Source organism: Sinocyclocheilus anshuiensis, unplaced genomic scaffold, assembly GCF_001515605.1.
Source record: "Sinocyclocheilus anshuiensis isolate Anshui unplaced genomic scaffold, SAMN03320099.WGS_v1.1 scaffold643, whole genome shotgun sequence".
NCBI classification, from domain to species: Eukaryota; Metazoa; Chordata; class Actinopteri; order Cypriniformes; family Cyprinidae; genus Sinocyclocheilus; species Sinocyclocheilus anshuiensis.
The window spans coordinates 409242-423145 of NW_015551067.1; the positions used below are offsets into that span (position 1 = coordinate 409242).

A 13904-nucleotide genomic window follows, 5' to 3' on the forward strand; every position below is an offset into this window, starting at 1 on the left:
TTTAGTATAGTTTAACTAAAAATTATTTTAAAAATTGGCTGTGGGATGTAGCGATTGACCAACCAGAGTCAAGTTAATTAATTTGATACGCCAGATTGTGAATAAAGTGTAAATATGTAAATATAAATATGTTATGAATGGGAGTTATGGTGGTTGGTTTGAAAGTGTTTGATAGTTGCTAGTTGTAAAACCTGTATGACTGTCCTCTCATATAGCATCCCAACAAATAAACACACTTCCATGCATGCCCTGAATGCCCGGCAGTAGCCTTTAGTGAAGAGCTGCAACAGAAGTTAATTGGAACAAACATGCACGTATATGCAGTGCGCGCACACACACACATTTACCATCGCTGACACACCCTCGCTTGTTCAACCATGTTCAACGAATGTTGTGCCTCTTTATTCACTCTCATGAACACCATCTCTCTCCACACATATATTCACACAATCCTATATATTCTTTCTCTGTGACATGCACACACACACACACATTCACCCCCACAAAACCCTCTGGTGGCAACTGTCCCTCAGGGTGACATGGCCACTAAGACAGGCATATAACAAAGCCTTATTAACATTGTGAGCAGCCATCTCCTATTCTCCTTATCTCCCCTCACACCAGAGGCAGAAACATATGCGCACACACACACACACACACACACACACACACAAATGTACACAGTTAGAGATGAGGAAGGGAAATATCAAATCATAGCTTAACAAGTTCACTAAAAATATTGGTAACACTTTACAATAAGGTCCCATTCGTTACACTTGGTTAGAGCATTAATTAACAGCTATTCTTTTTCTATTCTATCTACTTGTTTTTTTATTATTATTATTATTTAAAAAAAATACCCTCTAACACTAGCGTTCTATATTCTTTTTCTATTCTATCTAGTTTTTTTTTTTATATTATTATTATTTTAAAAATTACCCTTTAACACTAGCGTTCTATATTCTTTTTCTATTCTATCTACTTTTGTTTTTATTTATTATAAAAAAATGACCCTCTAACACTAGTGTGTACTGAGTTAGACTAACAGTTTGATTGCTTCTATAATATGAACAGATAATAAATCTGTTTTTTCATTGTTAGTTCGTTTATTAATGATAAACTGATGTTATGTTAATCAGTACTTTTGTGTACAGTTCAAATATCTGAACGTCCTTAAAACAATTAAATTTAGCTAAGAAGCAAAACTGACATTAGTAGGACTTAAAAGCCGTGTCTTGAATATGTTTTTTAAAATATTTTTTCTTGTTCCATTGGCAGATTTTTCATTTGTCTTGTCAGTAAACCAGTATACTCTCAGACACACTGCTTTGCCTCGGCAGTCAACCTTCTAAGAAGATATTTTTAGCAGAAAGCATGTCCATGTTTACGAATACATGAAATGTATGAAATACACAATGTTTCTGCCAAAAAACAGAGCATCTATTGGATAATAATAGTGTTTATTTACATCCAGTGTTTTTGCTATATTTTGTCATCTTTTCATCTGATATTCCAGGAATTCATCAATTAAGGCATCTTTCATAATGTGAACTAATTGCTTTCACTTTTAGTTTTTCTATTTTTATATTAAAAGGGAGTTTGGTTTTATTTACACCTCTGGCTTCCATATGTAGGGCAAACATTTTCTGTGTTATTTTCCCCCATATTCTGTTATCTATATATTGTAAATGCATATAGACAATACTAAATATAATCTTTGTTATTTAATAAAAAAGTAAGTAGGATCAATATAAAAAATGATCATAATTTATTTTCATTGACAAAACATCTAGTTGTAAAATAACATACATCTAGTTCTTAAATTATATTTATATAATATCAAATTCTGTATTTCATATTCTATAATATTATTATACTATATTAATAAGTGACACAACATTTTTGAATGTATTAGTCTATCTAATGGCTGTGAAAGAGAGAAAGGTTCCACCTGTTGGTTCAACCTGAGCTTGTGATGTGCTGGTCAAACAGAAACTCAGCTGTGTTCTCTTCCTGTCTCTCTCTGCTTCCGTTTGCATATGTGTGGTGATAATGGAATAGCAGGCTGCACTCCACCCGTCTCCACCCCACTCAAACCAGTCCAGCTGACTATTGACACTCCAAACATTTCCATAGCCTGCCCGCATACGGAAACTCAGGAGGAAATACAGGGAGGAGGGAAAGAACAGGGCACCACAAACTAGCATCACTCTCTCATACAGTACACACTCACATACAGTATTTATATATAAATGCAATACATACACACACAAATATGACATATACTGTAAAGAAAGCTATAGTTCACATTGATTTATTTGTGAGATTCTTTCCATCCAGTGTGACTATTGTTGGTAAATGTGAACTAGACAGAAAGTCGAGCTCTTTTAAGTCTCAATGACAACTGTATAATCTCATGTGGCGTGGCAGTATGGCTTAGACCAGTGTTTCCCAACCTTTTTTTGTCTTATGTACCTTTTGACTTCTATAATTCTTGTTCTAATAAACTGTGTGGATCTTGGTAGTTTCAGTAAACACAGATCTGAATTCATGGATAACAATACCAGGATCGGTGTGTCATCTAATGCCACTTCTGTGAAATATTGACATTGTTCTCTGCATGCAGTTAACTGGCACCTATTATGTGTATGTGTGCATAGTTAAAGCTTGTCATGTGTCTCACTTGTGATGTAAAGCTAAGATTGTGTTGTGTATAGATTAGCATATAGATGAGTGTGCACTCAGTTAGGTGAAAGTCAAAGTTACTTTGTTAGAGCTTCAACTCCCTGTAAAAGTCAAGAAGTCTTCATTTTGCTGAGGCTATTAAATCAAAATTTGACCTGGTTTACTTTCTTAATACATGGTCTTATTGTGAATGATTTACATTGTCCCATTTGGTATACATCGCATTCATTCCATTATGTACAGTATCGAAAACAAATTCTAAAATTTGGGGTCAGTGAGATTTATTTTTGTTATTGGAAAGTATTTAATACTTTCATTCAGCAAGGACACACTGAAAAAAATGTTTCATTCATCCAATTATCATCCCTTAGGGCAAGTTATTTATTTTTCATTGGCTCAAGTTAAAAAATATAGATGTGAATCATTACCCTCATTTTTTTTAATTGGATGAATGAAACATTTTTTTCAGTGCACATTAGATTTATCAAAAGTGATAGTAAAGTCATACTGTATTAAGCAGCACAAATGTTTTCAATGATAATAATAAGAATGCTTCTTGAGCACCAAATCAGCATATTAGAATGATTTATGAAGGACACTGAAGACTGGAGTACTGGCTGCTGAAAAATCAACGTTGCCATCACAGGAATAAATTGCATTTTAAAATATACAGTTATTTTAAACTGTGATAGTATTTCACAATATTACTGTTTAACTGCATTTTACCTGCTTGGTGAACATAAGAGACTTTAAAAAAAATACCAACTCCATATTTTTAAATGGTGTGTACAGTTCATTATCCCAAAGGCAAAAAATATGTATCTGCTTTCATCAAAATGTAGCAACCAAGTCCATCTCTGAAACGAATTATTTTCTTTTGAGTGACTTAACGAGGGCCACGTGGGATGTTTTATAAGATTAACAAAAGCCAAATAGCTATTTAGGTAGCGTTTTAGGACAGATTATCAACTGTTTTTGCATCAGGATCTAAATTTTACATTCACCATCAACACAACACAATAACAAACATAAACTGTATTTAATGTAGTAACTGTTTTCTTCAGGGGTTTTTGGGACAAGCAAACGGTCTATGTTGGTTTCTGCATAATTTGACTAGTTTCTTCCAAGTGACATTCATTTGTAGCAAATAGAGTAGCATAGAGTTTGAATGAACACATGGCCTTTAAAGGGTTACTCTACCTAAAAATGAAAATACAATTATTATTTACTGACTCTCATGCTGTCCAAAATGTGTATGACTTTCTTTCTTTAGATGAAAAGAAAAAGATTTTTAGAAAAATAATCCATCTCTTTAAAGCCCTTCCGGAATTCACCCGAGGGGGACACCCCCTGCCCCCTGAACGCAGTCTCTACGACCCCACATATGACATGAATCGACATCTTCTGATGTGAAATGATAGGTTTATGTAAGAAAAACACATATTTTTTAAAATTTTTAACTATAAACTAGAGCCCGACCGATATATCGTTTTGCCAATATTATCGGCCGATATGAGCCTGTCGCCGATATATCGGTATCGGCGAATATGCTGCCGATATGACATTTTTTTTTACAGAACATATAACGCAGATAAAATGCTTGAAATGGTGTAATTACTTAGTTTGTCCAGCAGAGCGAGCTCCATTGTTTGCTAGCAACTGGCGGCCTGGATGAAACGCTTTAAAGCTTAATTCTATGGAAAACCATTGAAACTTTGAACGGCCATATCTCCGTAACGGCGCGGCAAATCCGCACTGCGAGATAGTGACACCAGTCAACACTTTCACTTCAGTTAGGAGGTCTCTTGTTGAGGCAGCAGCATTCAAGCGTTGTCTTATTCGACCGTAAGTGCCCTGCAAAGTGGACTTCACATGAAATTCCGCCATGATTCCAGTTCCAAGGGAACATACATGTTACATTCAAAGGGCATTAAAGTGCGCGAGACATGACTTTATATTGTATTTATTTACAGAGGTATATTATGTCACACTTCACACTTCTCTAGTAAGTTTCGTCTGTGTGTGAAGACAGTAGCGCAAATCTGTGAATGAATGTTCCAAAGTGAAATAAACTTCAACGGAATAAAGTTGAATGGAATTGAATTGAATTAAAGTTGAATAAACTTCAACTTTACTGTTCATTGCACTGATGTCAGACTCATTTTGGATAATAAAGTTTATTGTTAAATTGTTAAATGCACTGCCTCCATTACATATCTCTGTAACGTCATTATAAGTGTTTCATCACCACATTTGAGTGATCATTGCAAAAAATGTGTTTATGTATATATATTCTGTTTATGTATATACTGTATTCTATATATAGTACCAGTCAAATGTTTGGACACACGAATGGGAAAGTATCCAAACTTTTGACTGGTACTGTACTATAATATACACAAAGAATATCGGCCGATATATCGATATCGACCTTTTTTTACTCCCTAATATCGGTATCGGCCCAAAAAAACCCATATCGGTCGGGCTCTACTATAAACCATCACTTCCGTCCAACTGTCACTTGCAAGTTTCACAATGTGCTGCTGTTTACATCAAGCCTGAATGCATAAATTGTAAACTCTTTAAAAGCCTTTTCAAAGCTTCTTTAAAAGTGGGTAACAGTGGTGTTTCAGGAGGATAGCATTCCAATTGAACTCCATTATGGTGTAGTACTGTCACTTATCATGATTCAATTGATTTCTGATGCATACAAGCAAATCCCGCCCTAGATTTTGTTCCCGTTGAGCATCCTGTTTCACTCAGAAATACGTCACAGATGGAAGTAAAATGAGTTGCGAATACTAATTCATTTTGCAAAACTTAGGAGAATAGCAATGCGTAAATGAATAATAGTCAATATTATAAAGTCTAAAAAATTTATTTGATATTCTGATCTAAGTAGATGTAGATGTAGTTTTGTTTTTGTGAGGTGTCACTGTATACACAAGTACTGCACTGGTTCTCACATTGTATCACTGTCATATGACTCAAACGTGTTATGTTTGCACTTCAGTTTTATCTTAAGTGCAAATCAAGGATATTGTTTGCCATCTTTGTGTAAAGCTTCTGTGTGCCAAATAATCTGGTTTGACTTCTGATGAGCACCACTGAGACTAATCACTGGATATTACAATGCAGAAGTTGTTATTGTTTCCACTGTTAAGAGCCAAAATTCACTCCATTTATCTCCAACCCACTTTGGCTTCATATTTCTCTGTTCTTCATTTCACTCCTCCCTCAGTTCTGATTCTGGAGCCTGTGGAGAGAGATGTCCTGAGCGGGAAGACTCTGAAGATCACAGACTTCGGCCTTGCTCGGGAATGGCATCGCACCACGAAGATGAGCGCAGCGGGCACGTATGCCTGGATGGCTCCAGAGGTCATCAAGCTGTCCCTGTTCTCCAAAAGCAGCGATGTTTGGAGGTGAGCTTCCGTCCTACTCTGGACTATCTTTTGCGGCCTAACTAGAGGTTTTGTGGCTGATTATGGTCTTTTTTGTGTCAGTTTTGGAGTGTTACTCTGGGAGCTGCTGACTGGTGAGGTGCCATACCGTGAAATCGATGCTTTGGCTGTGGCCTATGGAGTTGCTATGAACAAGCTGACCCTTCCCATCCCCTCCACCTGCCCTGAGGCCTTTGCACAGCTGCTGGGAGGTAAGAACAGTTACGGTTGAACCACATGAAACATTGACCTGTGAGATGTCCACTCTTTACATCAGATCATTATTCATCTGTCTCTCTCTCTCTCTCTCTCTTCTGTAGAGTGTTGGTGTCCTAACCCACATGGACGTCCTTCTTTTGGGAGTATCTTGAAAAGGCTGGTGGACATTGAGCAATCAGCCATGTTCCAGATGCCCCTCGAGTCTTTCCATTCCCTGCAGGAAGACTGGAGGCTGGAGATTCAGCAGATGTTTGATGAACTACGAGCAAAAGAGAAGGTTAGGACCATAAATTTGTTTAATAAGGAGGAAGTACGAGAGGCATGTGGTGAACTTCTGAAATATTTTCATATTTATAGATTCAGTTGATATTTAAACCATTTGCACAATGAATATGGATAACCATTTACCCTATATTGTCAACCAGTACTATAATACCATATAATTTACACATTTAACCATATGAATAATATTATAATTTATATTAATATACTATAAAACCCAGTCACATTGAAGTCTTGTAAATTTAGTTTTTAAACATTTTTAAAATTTCTAATAAAATAACTTCAATAATACAGTAACTTTTTTTCCTAAATGTTTGCTTCTGTACTGCCACTTAGCAGCCAATACCAAATAAATTATCATTTTAAATGATCATTTTCTAAATTTAAAAAGAATAATAAAATAAATACAAATACAAAATTACTATATTAGTTGTTTTATAAAGTATACTAGATTTGAAAAGTTTAGGGTTGGTAGGATGTTTAAATGTTTTCTCTTTTGCTTGCCAGAGGCTACATTTATTTGATCAAGATACAGTAAAAACAGTAATATTTTCAAAATATTATGACAGCTTTAACTGTTGAAAATTTAGTTTGTTGAAAGTAATATGTGAAAATTACATGATCTTTCAGAAATCATTCTAAAATGCTGATTTGGTGCCCAAGAAAAAGTTCTTATAATTATCAATGTTTGTTTTTCTCAGTATTATTTGATGAATAGAAAGTTCAAAAGACCAGCATTTATTTGAAATTTGAAGACATGTTTTAAACAGTGTAAAATTTTTTACTATCACCTTTGATCAATTTAATGCATCCTTGCTGAATAAAATAAAATAAAAAAATCTTACCGACCCCAAACATTTGAACTGTACTGTACATTTCCCTGTAGATATTTTATAAATGTAGGAACTAATAAAGAGTACAGATTAGATGGTTAAGACTACAGTGTATGTTTACACACAAGTATTGTGAGCCAATATACAAATAGAGAGCCTAATGTGTAGGAAAATCTAATCATCTACGCTTAGGGAAATTACACTAGCAACAATATTATAAGCAATAACTTGTAGGCTCAGTGGAATAGCGGTCTAAATAATCGCCTGTTCATTAGGAGTTACGATCCTGGGAGGAAGCTCTGGCGCGGGCAGCTGAGGAGCAGAGGGAGCAAGAGGAGCATCTGAGGAGGCGTGAGCAGGAGTTAGCCGAGAGGGAGATTGACATCGTGGAGAGAGAGCTCAACATCATCATCCATCAGATGTATCAAGAGAAACCACGAGTGAAAAAACGCAAAGGCCACTTCAAAAAGAGCAGACTGCTCAAACTTGGCAGAGACAGCAACTGCATCAGTCTGCCATCTGGTGGGTGGAATGAGAATATACATTACCGGACAAAAGTTTGGAATAATTATGATTGTTTAATGTTGTTCTTCTGAAGCTGCATTTATATGTCTGTGGTGCGATTTGAATACAGTCAAAACAGTAACATTGTGAAATTTAATTACAATTTAAAATAACTTTAGTCTATTTTAATATATTTTATGATGTAATTTATTCCTGTGATGGCAATGCTGAGTTTTCAGCAGCCATTACTCCAGTCTTCAGTGTCACATGATCCTTCAGAAATCTTTCTGATAAGCCGATTTGCTGCTCAAGAAACATTTTTATTATATCTGCTGCTTAATATTTTGTGGAAACTAATCAATCAACGCTTCAACTCAGCAAGTATGCATTTTAATTGATCAAAAGTGACAGTAAAGACGTTTAATGTTACAAAAGATTTTATTTCAAATAAATGCTGCTTTTTATTTTCTATTTATCAAAGAATATTAAGCAGCATTGATAATAATAAGAACCATTATTAATAATTGAGAGCCAATAATAACTGATAATAATTGAGTGCCAAATCAGCATATTAGAATGATTTCTGAAGGATCATGTGACACTGAAGACTGGAGTAATGGCTGCTGAAAATTCAGCTTTGCCATCACAGAAATAAATTACATCATAAAATATATTGCAATAGAAAACAGTTATTTTAAATTGTATTTCAATTTCACAATATTACTGTTTTTACTGTATTCAAATCACAATAATAATAATATTTCACAATATTGCTGTACATTTATATTCAAAGGAATTTCCCCCCCAATCAAATTAGTGTTATTGTCCAGTAAAACCATTTTTTATCATACATTGGGAATGAAAACTGTATGTTTTAGGTTTTGAACATAAGATCACAGTGCAAGCATCACCCAGTGTGGACAAGAGGAAAGGTCAGGGTAGTGAAAGCACCACTCCTCCAGCCAGCCCAGGGGTCATCCCTCGCCTCAGAGCCATACGCCGTAAGTCAATGCCTGAATGTTTTGGTTTTATATAAGAGAATAAACAAGGACCAGAGTACATTGCTGGAGTAGTACATACTGATGTGTGCCTGCACTGCCATGTGCCAACAATCAATACCACTTAAAAGAGTTGAATGTGTCTGTGAAGTGCATTGAGACTGTCTTAGCTTACATACTTGTGTTTCTATGTAATCCTTACTTTATGTTGAGTTAGGTAGCAATATGTAGTATGCTAAAGCAAAGATAATATTGAATATTTTCTGAAATGTGTTTGGATTGCTGTGTGGTCTAGTGACGCCCAGTGATGGAAGGAAGACATGGGGCCGGACGGCAGTGTGTAAGAAAGAGGATCTAGGGACCAAGAAGAAGGGCCGAACATGGGGGCCCAGCTCCACACATCAGCGCGAGAGAGTCGGTGGAGAGGACAGGTAGACCAAAAAATATACATTTAAAAGAGTTGTATTACTTTTTCTTTTTTTATATTGCATTTTTTTATGTAATTTAATTTTATTATTTCTTTAGAAGTCCACTTATGTTTTTTAATGATTTATTATTATTATTTTTAAGTAAATAATTGTCTTACAACATTTTGTATAGGGGGAGAGTGGGGTAAGATGAGCCAGTGGGTAAGTTGACCCACCCCCTGTATCTTGCCAACTGTAGACTTGTAGTCATGTGACCATATATTTTGAAACCACCCATAATTTCTGCCAGACTGAAAAGAAAGAAAAGAAGAAACACACGGGAGGAGTGGAAGGCACCCAATTACTTTAAAAACTGTTTTTGGCTTGTCAAAGTAAAATTTTAGCATAACAGATGTAATGGCTGTTACATCAAAGTAAATTTATACAGGTCTAAAAATATTTATGATGCATATAAGTGATTTAGCAATGTATAAAACCGCGTTGCACAAATTCGAACATCTGGGTTGTGCTGTTCTGTTGTAACAGAACTTAACCAATGATTCCTAATTGCATCTACTTCTGGAAGGCCAAATAAAGTGCTTTTGCTTTCGCACTGAAACACAGCGTCTCCCTGACATGGCTGCATCAACACTACTGCTGTTCCTGAAACCACGCCTTCTTTCTTTGCGTGCACATTTGGGCGGCATTATGTTAATATTTCCACATCGTGACGTAGACATGTGGGGGCGTGTTAGAATGAGCCATTTTAGGTAGGCGTGGTTGACTCTTAACTTTTATAAAGAATATCTCTTTGAATTTGAGACTTTAGTCTTAGCAACTTTACAGATCTTCTTTATGCACCAAGAGCTTGTAACACTCCAAAGAGAAAGGAAAACTTGAAATCGCATCATATGACCCCTTTAAGAAAAGAATTAAGACTGTTTGAAAAAGGAAATTTAATTATTAAATTAGTTTTTAAAAGAGGTAAATTATCTTTCAAATTTAACATGGGTTTGAACCAGATTCAGTCAGATGGTCAGTTTACAACCAGATGGTTCATCTTACTCATTGACTTGGGTCAACTTACCCCCACCCTGGGGCAAACTGAGCCACAGGAACACTTTTTTATAAGAAGCCATATTTTTAGAACCCTTTGTCATAGATACATTCTGATCATTTGAAATGATAGGAAACATCCTGAAGTTACTTTAGATACTTTACCTTATCTTGAGGACCACATAAGTAAAAAGTGTCTCATCTTACCCCACTCTCCCCATTTTTTAATGATCTCATTATGATTGGTTGGGCCTAGTTTCTAAACACTGAAGACAATTATAAGCAAATTTAAAGTTAAATTATTCAGATTTGCAGAAGTATGTATACATATATATATATACATATACATACATATATATATATATATATATATATATATATATATGTGTGTGTGTGTGTGTGTGTGTGTGTGTGTGTGTGTGTGTGTGTGTGTGTGTGTGTGTGTGTGTGGATTCTCAAGCCTAAATGAAATGGGTGAGTCTGAATCACATGCTTATAGACACACAGTATAATGAACCTGCCTCAGATTGGAACATTATGACCCGACACAGTACATCAAACAGATTAATACTGATATCGACTGAAATTATAGGAAGTTTACGATCTGTTTCTCTTCATTCATTATTAATTCACTACCTCTTTTTTCTGTGTAGAGGAGCACTGTGAGTTTGATGACAGTTCCCCAGGACGCCTGGCTCCTGACCTGGGCAGTAATGGAGCGATGGAGGAGGTGGGTTTAGGATCAGCGAGTACAGGGCCGGGAATAGGCTCACAGGATTCAGTTCGGCGCTGCAGCCAGAGGAAAAAGAGTGACCTTCTGCTGCTGGGCTGTGCCTCCGTACTGGCCGCTGTGGGCCTTGGTTCTGACATCTTCCAGCTGGGACGACCACAGGTACACATCATGAGAGACTGAGAAAGTGGAAAAGAAAGTAAGGAACATAAGAAAAGAGGCTTAATAGGAGTGTTGATAGTAGTGTTTTTTCAGTGCATTTTTAATGAATGTATTTTCATAAACAAGACTACAAATAATGATTATTACTATGTAATTATTATACATGTAACAATTAATTGTAATACTTATGTGAATTAATATTTGTAATTTAATATTGAAATAAATAGTTTCACAATAAATATAATCATTACATATTAAAGGCACAATATGTAAGATTTTTTTATTAAAATATCCAAAAACCACTAGAACAGTGTTATATATTTTGCTGACTTGTGTACTTACATTATCCCAAATGTTTCGAAGAATGTTTAAAGGGGTCATATGATGTTGCTAAAAAGAACATTATTTGGTGTGTTTGGTGTAATGAAATGTGTTTATGCGGTTTAAGGTTCAAAAAACACATTATTTTCCACATTCTGTACATTATTGTTTCTCCTCTATGCCCCGCCTTTCTGAAACGCGTCGATTTTTACAAAGCTCATCGGTCTGAAAAGCGAGGTGTGCTGTGATTGGCCAGCTATCCAGTACGTTGTGATTGGCCGGAGCGTAACATAAAAACCATGTCTGCATTTGTGATCGGAGAAATGACAAACAACAAGTGCTACTAGGCTGAGTGAGAGGAGGCCGGTGAGCTTGAGAACTGCACGGCGGGCGGGCTATTAGACCGGTGACGACCGCACAGAGTAGCATTATAACAGAACTTTCAAATGTATCTAGTATGATAAAACAGCGCTGCTTTTTTCCCCACATACACACGACTGGAAGGAGCGGAAGCGGTCGACTGTGGCATAATAAAAGCTCCGCTGCTTTCGAGCCGTGTGTTGCGCTCGTTCAGCGGCCTCGTTTCGCTTCGACAGCTTTCAGCCTCACCCTGCTTCATTCTACTACGTTAATAAATCATTAGCTCATCTATGAACATGATTTCTGCCCGAGTCCCGTCGGATTGCTTCGGCTGTGGGGATGAAGACGACAACTCCCATGATTCCACACTCAGTCACGGCGTCATCAAACTACGCCTTTGTCTATTTGTTTATTTTGAATATGCGCCCTCTAGTGGCGAAAATTACATATTTTGCCTTTAAGTAATTATTAAATCATTTGAATTATTTGGGCAACCATATGTGAGTAACTACATTTTTATATACTACTACTACTTTAATATTTCCTTTCTTTAAAATGAGTGAATGTTACAAAATAAAAGTGAATGTTACAAAAACATGTTCAGCACCACAAATTAAAATTGAATATTTATTTTGCATATAGAAAATATTTTTTAACACCACTAAAATTTGTTCTTTTGATTTTTTGGTAGTAATTCTCATTAGATTTATTGCTATATATTATATTATTGTTTGACCTTATTGTTGAACTAATGTGACATTATTCATTCATATGTGTTCAGATGAGTCAAGATGAGCAGGACCCGCGAGAGGAGCAGAAAAAGAAGAAGGAGGGTTTGTTCCAGCGCACGGGCCGATTTAGACGCAGCACCTCTCCACCCAGCCGCACACTGTCACTCTCCCTGTCCCACAACCGCCATCACGACCCCATCCTGCCCAGCATGGACCCATCTCCTTCCGTTACCCTCCTCTCTTTGTCCTCCCTCTCTGACTGCAACTCCACCAAGTCCCTGTTGCCCTCTGATCCTGATGACTTTGCCCCGACCCCTAGTAGTGCTCACCCGGTGGTCTCTCCTGCGCCATCATTAAACCCTCTGTTAGACCTGAGAGCAGAGAGCTTCAAACGAGAGCCCAATCAGTCCCTCACACCCACCCACGTCTCTGCAACTATGGCATTAAACCGTGGGCACCGCCGCACGCCCTCTGATGGGGCCATCCGTCCTCGAGCACAGTCGGTCGTGGGGCATCGACGCACCCCCTCTGATGGGAGCATGCCCTTCCCCCCTGCATCAGCCCCGACCATTACACCATATACAGGTACAACATTTTACTTTAAATACTAGCTATGTGTTATTGGGTGAATCTCTGTCAAAACATTTACATTAACATTTAATTGTAAAATTACATGTTTTATTTTGCATAAAGTATAACAGTTACTTCCATGATGTGTAAGTACTATGCAAAAATTATAAAATATTATATAAAATATTTACTTTATTTTTTTCTTTAGAGGAATGTGTACATAAAGACTATTTTAGAACCAATTTTAGATTTGGTTTTGAACTTCAGATTTATTTGAACTTCTTTTGTAATTCCCATTAATCTTATACATATATATATATACTGTATGTATATAAAAACTGCTCATGTTGCATGTATATATTGTTTGGATCATGATTAAAATGCAGTGGTTGTCTCATTTTAAATGGAAAATTATTTTGTGTATATGAAGAGATTTATTTTATTTGTGTTACTTATTTATTTGATTTGGGGCTTGTTTTAAAATTTCAGTGTAGTTTTGTTATTTACATTTACATTATATTTAAATTTTGTCATTTAGCAGACGCTTTTGTCCAAAGCGACTTACAAATGAGGACAATAGAAGCAATCAAAACCAACAAAAGAGCA

General features: G+C 36.2%; 1 protein-coding gene across 1 annotated transcript in view; it reads left to right on the forward strand.

Annotated features, from left to right (window-relative positions):
- The window catches only part of map3k10 (mitogen-activated protein kinase kinase kinase 10), a 49551-nt gene that overhangs the window by 23801 nt on the left and 11846 nt on the right, over positions 1-13904 (forward strand). The window contains exons 2-10 of the mRNA XM_016452071.1: positions 5927-6107; positions 6189-6337; positions 6446-6621; positions 7735-7981; positions 8842-8964; positions 9257-9392; positions 10876-10898; positions 11078-11316; positions 12779-13313. Of these exons, the coding sequence (XP_016307557.1) occupies positions 5927-6107; positions 6189-6337; positions 6446-6621; positions 7735-7981; positions 8842-8964; positions 9257-9392; positions 10876-10898; positions 11078-11316; positions 12779-13313 (1809 nt within the window). The remainder of the gene's footprint in view (positions 1-5926; positions 6108-6188; positions 6338-6445; positions 6622-7734; positions 7982-8841; positions 8965-9256; positions 9393-10875; positions 10899-11077; positions 11317-12778; positions 13314-13904) is intronic.